A 10,486-nucleotide genomic window follows, 5' to 3' on the forward strand; every position below is an offset into this window, starting at 1 on the left:
TAGATAGATAGATAGGTATGAGATAGATAGATAGATAGATAGATAGATAGATAGATAGATAGATAGGAGATAGATAGATAGAAATGAGATAGATAGATAGATAGATAGATAGATAGATAGATAGATATGAGATAGATAGATATGAGATAGATAGATAGATAGAAGATAGATAGATAGATAGATAGATAGATAGATAGATATGAGATAGTTATTGGATGGATGGAGATAGATAGATAGATAGATAGATATGAGATAGATAGATAGATAGATATGAGATAGATAGATAGATAGGAGATAGATATGAGATAGATAGATAGATAGATAGATATGAGATAGATAGATAGATAGATAGATAGATAGATAGATAGATATGAGATAGATATGAGATAGATAGATAGATAGATAGATAGGAGATAGATAAATAGATAGATAGATAGATATGAGATAGATATGAGATAGATAGATAGATAGATAGATAGATAGATGATAGATATGAGATAGATAGATAGATAGATGATAGATATGAGATAGTTATTGGATGGATGGAGATAGATGTATAGTATTTCTGTAGTAGAGACATGAATTCCTTCCGCATGACATCTGGTGATTTCTTCCAGGTATAAGTCACGGATCGGTTGTTGCCGGAGTCATTGGGGCAAAGAAACCTCAATACGATATTTGGGGGAAGACCGTGAACCTGGCGAGTAGAATGGACAGCACGGGGGTGAGCGGCAGAATCCAAGTGCCTGAGGAGACCTACCTTGTCCTGAAGGAGCGCGGCTTTGCGTTTGAGTATCGCGGAGAGATCTATGTGAAGGGAATTAGCGAGCAGGAAGGAAAGATCAAAACCTATTTTCTTCTAGGAAGAGTTCAGCCAAATCCGTTAATATCACAGCCAAAAATCATCACTGGACAATATTCTCTGGCAGCCGTGGTCCTAGGACTCGTACAGTCCCTGAACCGACAAAAACAGAAGCAAATCCTCAACGAGAACAACAACTCGGCCATCATGAAGGGACATTACAACAGGCGGACATTACTAGCATCCAGCGGCTCCGAAGTCGTCACGCAAACAGAGGGAGCGGACAAGCCCGAATTGCCATAAAATACACTTTTTTTTTTTCTTTTGAGTTCATTTTTTGTATTTCTTTTATATATAAATTCACAAATAAAAACTTATAATTTTTTTACAAAACGGCCGACCTTCTCTCATTAGTTTAGGGTACATCACTGCATTGCTCTTATTGCGTAGCCTTTCCATTATTGCAGCAGAGGATTGCGCTGATTTTGTTGGAGGCAGTGACCCGTCCACTCATGATATGGTGCACAGAGCTACACGAAACCAACTGGTAGTGTGGTATTTTGAGAGAGGGGAGGACATGATGTACAAATTCATAGTATGCAAACTTTTGTGGCAGAGGAATGTGCTTATTTTGTTGGAGGCAGTGACCTGTCTATGCAAGGGACTGGTTGGAAGGACAGAGCTGGGTATGACATGGGCAGAGTCATGGGCTGCGCCAGAATACATAATAGCTAAGTGTTTCAAGGAAGTTATCACAGCAGAGGACTAAACTGATTTTGTTGGAGGCAGTGACCTATCCACTCATGATATGGTGCACAAAGATACATGAAACAAACTGGTAGTGTGGTATTTTCAGAGAGGGGAAGACATCATGTACAAATTCATAGTATGTAAACTTTTGTGGCAGACGACTAAGTTGATTTTGTTGGGGGCAGTGACCTGTCTATGCAAGGGACTGGTTGGGAGGACAGAGCTGCGTATGACATGGGCAGAGTCATGGGCTGCGCCAGAATGCATAATAGCCAAGTGTTTCAAGGACGTTATCACAGCAGAGGACTAAACTGATTTTGTTGGAGGAAGTGACCAGTCCACTAATGAGACTATAATATTCCAATCAAAGCTACATGGGACAACAGGTGGTATACTACTGTGGAAGGGGCGGTATCCTATATATACAATCATATTATGAAAATTATTACAGCAGAGGAATGTAATGATTTTGTCAGAAGCAGTGACCCGTCATGTAAAAGATTGCAAGGAAAGAGCAGAGCTGAGTAGGAATTGGGTTGTGTCAAGAAATGGTTTGGGTCAGAAAACTTTGCAGACAAATGTTACATGGGAATGATCACAGCAGAGGACTAAGCTGATTTTGTTGGTTGTAGTGACCTGTCCTCTCATGAGACTATGATATTCCAGAACTAACAACAGGTAGGGTCATACTGCAGGAGCAGATAGTACACAAAGTACATAATCATGTCATGCAAGTAGAGGATTATGTTGACTTTGTTGGAGGCAGTGACTTGTGTTTAGAGTTTCCTATGACAGAGAATAGACAGTTGAATGTAATAAAATTTGCAGCACACAATAGGTCAAATTAGAGTACATCGGGGGTCATTTACTAAGCGCCCGATTTGCGTTTTCTTGCCGTGTTACCCAAATATTTCTGATTTGCGCTGATTTTTCCTGAATTGCCCCGGGTTTTTGGCGCACGCGATCGGATTGTGGCGCATCGGCGCTGGCATGCAAGAGACGGAAATCGGGGGGCTGAGAGGATAGCTGGAAAAGGTTGTGGCATGTTCATTCTCCTATTTAAAGGGGTTGTCCCACCATCTATAGGGGAGAGAAGTGGATGGAGCTCTGGTCACACATATACACTGGCGTTTAATTTACATGGCTCATACACAGATTCTGCCCCCAACTGTTCTTCTTCCAACCCCGAGGATGGGTGGTAAATGGAAACTGCCTTTAAGACCCAGCTGAATTTCTTTGTGAAGTCAATGAGGCATGTCTACTTATGTATACAATGAGCCCCCCCTAGTGGCGACAAATGGTCGCCAGAATTTATAGATTTGAGCGAAGCAAACTACAGTGGTGAGTGGTAAAAGTTGCACTTTTATGAAAAACAAAATGCTGAAAATGTATTTTTTCCCTTTGTTTCCGGCCGGCAGTTACATAACAAGGCGACGCTCACTATTAGCTATAATTCTCACTTCTCAGTTTTTAACACAAAACACATCTGCTCATTGCTGCCATTATAACACACAGCTAACAAAATGTTTTGGTTGCAGCCATTTCCGTAAAACTTTCCATTGTACCCCCCCTCTCGCACCCCCCCCCCCCCTCCTCCTTGGGGTAAATTTAATTTACTGTGTTTTTCATTGAATTATTCTATCGTGCAAAACCATTATAGTCCAAACTGTGTAGGGAAACCCTGGGAGATGCGGATTACATTCAGATGTGGCTCATACTGTAACGCGGTCACTCACAAAATAACATTATTCCGCAAATTCAGCAGCACAGGGAAGCGTCTGCATGTGAGAGTATACACTGTATACAGCCTGAGTGCAAAAAATTGTCTCTATTGGCCCCATCACAGGATGTCCAGGTCCTAAAACCACCCGGATCAGCTGCAATCTCTGGTGGAACTCAGCAGTAAGCGTTTCATTTCCCTACAGCACCACCGCAGGACAAACTGTGCATTACATGACGTCAATTAAAAAAAATAGCCTGTCAGTCCCTAATGGGTCCTCCAGAGAGGGACACTGGTTATATCCACACACTGATCCCTCAAATACAGCGAGGTCCATAGTGTCCCTGCTCTTACAGTAAAGAATCCTGTCTATGGTGATGGTGATGCATGTCTCCTCTAGGTGCAGAGGATGGCCTTTGTCAAGATTATTAGAAACTTCTATGTACTGCCCATTCAGTTATCTGTACATTGCACTCTAATCCACCCATTCCCTTAATTACCCTGGTCACCCTCCTCAGTGAGGTCCATAGTGCCCTCCTCTTACAGTAAAGAATCCTGTCTATGGAGATGGTGATACATCTTTACTCTTGGTGTAGAGGATGTTTCTTGTCAAGTTCATCAGAAACTTCTATGTCCTACCCATTCATATATCCGTCTGTAATTAGATTGCCCCATAATCTAATAACCTTTTACTCTAATCCAACCATTCCCTTAATTTCCATGGTCGATTTTCCCTGAACCCTCTCTACTTTTCAGGCCCTCATCCTCCATATGAATTTATTGCAAATCGCACATTGTAATGGATGGGTTAGAATGAGACAGCCTCAGGTTTTTGTATGAACACCCCCCCCCTTCCCCCCGATGACCTCACAAGGGGCGGTGATCAAATCCAATATGGCGGCTTGTGGGATTTAAATGCCTCCAGCTGCTTAGCCGGGGGCATTTACATGGTTAACACCCGTGATCGGTGCCAGCACAGACCAGGGGTGCTGGCAGCTGCTGTTTGCCGCACTATGCAGCACACGCCACTTGGTACTAAGCCCTTGAGCCCTCTCTGTCCTCCTCCCGACGCACGCTTGAAACACAAAAACGATAAAGGGCGTCAGCAGGAAGGGGTTAAAAGAACACATGGAAAATGGAATGGAAATTACCCGGGTTCTGAACAAGTTAAAGGATACAGGGTTATGGGGGGGGCATGTATCTTACTTTTTTACTTTGGTGTATAATTGAGACATTTGGAAGGTATTTTTGCACCTTATGTATGATACATGTTTAGTTTTTCATGTCCTGGCAGCTGCAACTTTTGACAATTTTTTTTTTTAGACTTTGTGTTGCAAATGTCTCAAATCCACATGGACACAAGCCACGTGAGGGGTTATATACAGGAGTAAAATGCTGTAAATTTTGGACATTTTTAAGCACTGGAGTCACACCCCAGGGAGAAGACGACATATGAGGCTGCGGTAACACATGCGTTTTACAGTACATGGTACAATGAGTTTGTTGGTTTGAAATCGTTTCTCTCCATTGTTGGAAGCTCCTGTGTTATCATTTTCGTATCTGCTTACACTTTCAGCAGTAAAGAGAAAACACTTTCTAACCAACCAAACGCCGGGTAACATGTAAAACGCATGCGTTTCTGCAATGTGTTTCAAATTACTCAAATACGTGTGACCGCACCCTTAGGAGTAACCAATGAATTTCAGTAAACTGTGAATGCAAAAATGTAATAAATTAAAAAAATAAATAAAAAGCCCAAACTTCCAATGCCCAACAGGTTACTCTGCAAAATTTTAAACGTGTAAAGTATGTGAAATAATTCCAATTTATATGTTAAAATAGGGTCCATGACAAAAAAATCCTTCCTCCGCACCTGCCCTGGACCAGGTGCAGATTTGTGCCGGAAAAGTCGGAAAAATAGAGAAAAAAAAATGATACATAAGTGAAAATTCGCCTGAAATATATTGAAAATAAAGATACGGAAGGCACAAGGTGCACAATTAGGCGTACTTGGAAAACGGCGGCAAAAGTCGCAGTGAAAAGACGCGAAAAAAACAAAAAAAGTTCTAGAAAAACAAGCAGGAATAAAGATACATGTCCCCCTAGGACAGTGATGGCGAACCTTTGAGGGACTGAGTGCCCAAACTACAACCAGGACCCGCTTATTTATCGCAAAGTGCCAACACAGAAATTTAATTAGTGATTTATACTCCCTTCTCTGTCACAGTTTTGATTGATACCAGCACCTGAGGACACCAATAAAGCAGAAAATAGTACAGCTAAATAGCTCTGTGCACAGCAAGTCCTGGGTTGTCTGGGACTGCAGGAAGATACCTGGAGTCATCTCTGGTGATGGCCTGAGTGCCCACAGAAAGGGCTCTGAGTGCCACCTCTGGCACCCGTGCCATAGGTTAGCCATCACTGCCCTAGGAGTTGGAGTTGATGGAGGAGCTGAGAAATCCTTAGAGGCTCCGGGGACTGTGTTGTGACACTAGTAGCAATGAAATCCTCTAATAGCGCCCCCTCCTGGTAGACCAGGGCATCGGGGCTCCTCTGCTTTGTATCCAGAACATGTTGCTTCCAGAAACTTGAAGTAATTGAATTAGTGAAGATCTAATGAAGACACATATCATATAATGGTCGATAAGACTTTACAGCGATGATGACGTTCCGGCGGCTTCTATCCCGGTTCACCACCTGTTCGTCTTCATGTGCGTTGCGATTCTCTGGGAAAACAAGCCCCGTGTTGTGCATCTGGGGTCCAATAATTTTCTGCTTGGATCTGATTGATTGGGGCCAGAGTATGAGAAACCCATAACCGGCAGGAGCGCAGTAGTAAACAAGCGGCGGGCAGACTCTCCAGCGAGCCGTTACAGCTCCCCAGCGAGGGTCTGGCATCTGCCTCACCAAAACCTCCTCTCTCTATAAAACTTTGTCTCTTTCCTAATATTCCAGGCCAAAATATTTTAACCTTTTCAGCCCTTTTAAAACTTCTATTAATCAGAATCAATAAGAATAAATGATGTTTAGAAAACGGAGAGAGGAAAAAATTGCCAATCAATGCCCAAAGCTACGATTCACGTATTTCCTCCAGCGTCTATGAAGGTGAATGGGAATGAGAAAGCTGCTTTTCCGTGGCGCAGTCTTCAGATCCTTTTCATATACAGTATTAGTCCCCTCTGCTTTAAATCAGGCGCAAACATCTGGCGCTACATTTATCACGGCTTCTATGGTTAAAAGTGCAGGGTACAAGCCGCACTTGCCACAAGTCCTGGCGCAGCGTCAGGAATTGCGGCTTCTCGCTCAATTCGCAGATTAGGCGGGGAGAGGGCAGAGCTGCACTGTGCAGGGCACTGCCAAGAGCCTCTGCCTATTCTGCCGCAGGTTATGGTGCAATTCTACGCCAAATTAGGCCTGGTGTAGAAATTCCCCAGCAGCGCATTTCTCCACTGTGCTCCCAATAAATCCAGTGCATGTCGGGGCCACCATCATGTGCTGGCGATAAATCCGGTGCATGCAGGGGGGAACCATCATACGCTAGCGATAAATCCGGCGCATGCCGGGGTCACCATCATACACTGGCGATAAATCCGGTGCATGCCAGGGGGAACCATCATACGCTAGCGATAAATCCGGCGCATGCCAGGGCCACCATCATACACTGGCGATCAATCCAGTGAATGCCAGGGCCACCTTCACACGCTGGCGATATATCCGGTGCATGCCAGGGCCACCATCATACACTGACGATAAATCCAGAGCATACCAGGGGCACCATCATACACTGGCGATAAATCTGGTGCATGCCAAGGCCACCATCATATGCTGGGGATAAATACGGCTCATGTCTGGGGCACCATCATACACTGGCGATAAATCAGTCGCATGCCAGGCCCACCATCTATCACTGGTGCACTTAGCACCAAATAGATAGATAAATATGAGATAGATAGATAGATAGATAGATATATGCTTTTCTAAAGTCTTGCACGAGAAGTGATGGAAGGATCCGAGGTTCCGTTTTGATGGGGGTTGCGCTATATTTATAGCGTTTCTTTACTTTTCAACATTTCACTGCACAAATGTTTAATTATCATCTAGGAGCGAGGTGGAAGTGATAATTGGTAATAAAAGATCTTAAATGGACCCATCCCAGCGTGGAGGAAGGTAATTGCATCCATAACGGCCTCCTACGGTACCATGTATATCTGTGTTATACCGCACTATGCGCTGGTGTGTTACACCCTATTTACTCCATTGAGGAACATTCTATATCAAACGTCTATGAAAATCCACAATCTATGAGAGTTAACATAATTGATTGGGCCAACTTTCCTGGAAGGACCTGTGCACGTTATTATACAACATTATTTATACATGTTACCGCAGTAGGACCTGCTCAGAAAAGGTCATGTGACATCTGTGTGCAGGTCCTGAAGCAACACTCCAGTAAGTAAAAATGTGAATATCTACTATATACGGTAAGTAAGCATCAGGCCTGAGGTCCAAGATTGTGACTGTATTTGATAAGAGGCATTTGATAAGAAGGTGTGTCATTCAAAAATACAACTTACACTGCAAAAAAACAAGTCCTTTTATGGTCACAGCTAAGATACAAAGAAAGCAGATTTAAATAAGTCACTAAAATTTAAAATAAATTGTAAGGCGGTGTAGTGATGGTGGAACATGTCAGATAAAGAAGAATGACTACAATCAGAAAATACATCTCAAATTCATAAAAGACAAGTCTTCTGTACTGTAATTTTTTTAGTTAAAATGTGTATTTCTAAAATATGTAAGCAGGTATGAAGGGAACTGCAGGGGGTCTATGCTCCTACAATAGTAAGTTTTGATCAGCCCGACCTTTAAAGTAAATGGGGCTCAGCAATTACCAAAGAAAAGTCATCTTATCCCATAAAAAGAAAGCCCTCAGAAAGTAAGTCAGAATATGTAAAAAAATATTACCTTTTGACTGTTTCCATGTACAAAAGGAGTAAATAAATAAATAAATATTGTAATCATATTGACCCCCTTGATTTATACCATATAATCAGTTTTGCCTTAAAAAATGCAACTCATACTTCAAAAAACAAGCATAAAACGTTAGGGGGGGTTAGTTGTTTATTTGAATTGAGGGTTACTTCATGTGGTATAATATTGAGAAAGCCTACAAATATAGCATATATACTCCTCACCCTATAACCGACCACAATGTGCTCCCACATATATCATATATACCTCTTACATCACAACTGACCACACTGTGCCCCCACATATATCATATATACCCCCCACATATACCCCCCTCATATATTACCCCCACATATATCATATATACCCCTCACACCACAACTGACCACACTGTGCCCCTACATATATCATATATACACCTCACACAACAACTGACCACACTGTGTCCCCACAAAAATCATATATACCCCTCACACCACAACTGACCACACTCTGCCCCCACATATATCATATATACCCTTCACACCAAAACTGACCACACTGTGCCTCCACATATATCATATATAACCCTCACACCACAACTGACCACACTGTGCCCCCACATATATCATATATACCCCTCACACCACAACTGACCACACTGTGCCCCCACATATATCATATATACCCCTCACACCACAACTAACCACACTGTGCCCCCACATATATCATATATACCCCTCACACCACAACTGACCACACCGTACCCCCACATATATCATATATACCCCTCACATCACAACTGATCACACCGTACCCCCACATATATCATATATACCCCTCACACCACAACTGACCACAATGTGCCACAAATATATCATATATACCCCTCTCACCACAACTGACCACACTGTGCTCCCCGCATATATCATATATACCCCTCACACCACAACTGACCACACTGTGCCCCCAAATATATCATATATACCCCTCACACCACAACTGACCACACTGTGCCCCCACATATATCATATATACTCCTCACACTACAACCGACCACAGTGTGCCCCCCACATATATCATATATACCCCTCACACCACAACTGACCACACTGTGCCCCCCATATATCATATATACCCCTCACACCTCACCTGAACACACTGTGCCCCCACATATATCATATATACTCCTCACATCACAACTGACCACACTGTGCCCCCACATATATCATATATACCCCACAACTGACCACACTGTGCTCCCACATATATCATATATACCCCTCACATCACAACTGACCACACTGTGCCCCCACATATATCATATATACCCCTCACACCACAACTGAACACAATGTGCCCCCGCATATATCATATATAATCATATATAACCCTCAGGACACAACTGACCACACTGTGCCCCTACATATATCTTATATATCCCTCACACCACAACTGACCACACTGTGCCTCATATATCATATATACCCCTCACACCACAACTGACCACACTGTGCCCCCACATATATCATATATACTTCTCACACCACAACTGACCACACTGTGCTCCTAATATCATATATACCCCTCACACCACAACTGACCACACTGTACCCCCACATATATCATATGTACTTCTCACACCACAACTGACCACACTGTTTCCCCACAAACATCATATATACCCCTCACATCACAACTGACCACACTGTGCTCCTAATATCATATATACCCCTCACACCACAACTGACCACACTGTACCCCCACATATATCATATATAACCCTCACACCACAACTGACCACACTGTGCCCCCACATATATCATATATACTTCTCACACCACAACTGACCACACTGTGCTCCTAATATCATATATACCCCTCACACCACAACTGACCACACTGTGCTCCTCATATATCATATATACCCCTCACACCACAACTGACCACACTGTACCCCCACATATATCATATGTACTTCTCACACCACAACTGACCACACTGTTCCCCCACAAACATCATATATACCCCTCACACCACAACTGACCACACTGTGCTCCTCATATATCATATATACCCCTCACACCACAACTGACCACACTGTACCCCCACATATATCATATGTACTTCTCACACCACAACTGACCACACTGTTTCCCCACAAACATCATATATACCCCTCACATCACAACTGACCACACTGTGCTCCTAATATCATATATACCCCTCACACCACAACTGACCACACTGTACCCCCACATATA

General features: G+C 42.9%; 1 protein-coding gene across 2 annotated transcripts in view; it reads left to right on the forward strand.

The window, feature by feature from the left end:
- Positions 1-1,154, forward strand: part of ADCY8 (adenylate cyclase 8) — a 181,246-nt gene extending 180,092 nt beyond the window's left edge. Inside the window, exon 17 of one of the 2 annotated variants that reach the window (XM_072151178.1) lies at positions 618-1,154. In XM_072151178.1, coding sequence (XP_072007279.1) covers positions 618-1,105 — 488 coding nt within the window. In that variant the 3' untranslated portion in view covers positions 1,106-1,154. The remainder of the gene's footprint in view (positions 1-617) is intronic. The other variant, XM_072151176.1, reaches the window with a different exon arrangement.
- The last annotated feature ends 9,332 nt before the right edge of the window (positions 1,155-10,486 follow it).

This window comes from Engystomops pustulosus, chromosome 5 (assembly GCF_040894005.1).
Source record: "Engystomops pustulosus chromosome 5, aEngPut4.maternal, whole genome shotgun sequence".
Lineage (NCBI taxonomy): Eukaryota > Metazoa > Chordata > Amphibia > Anura > Leptodactylidae > Engystomops > Engystomops pustulosus.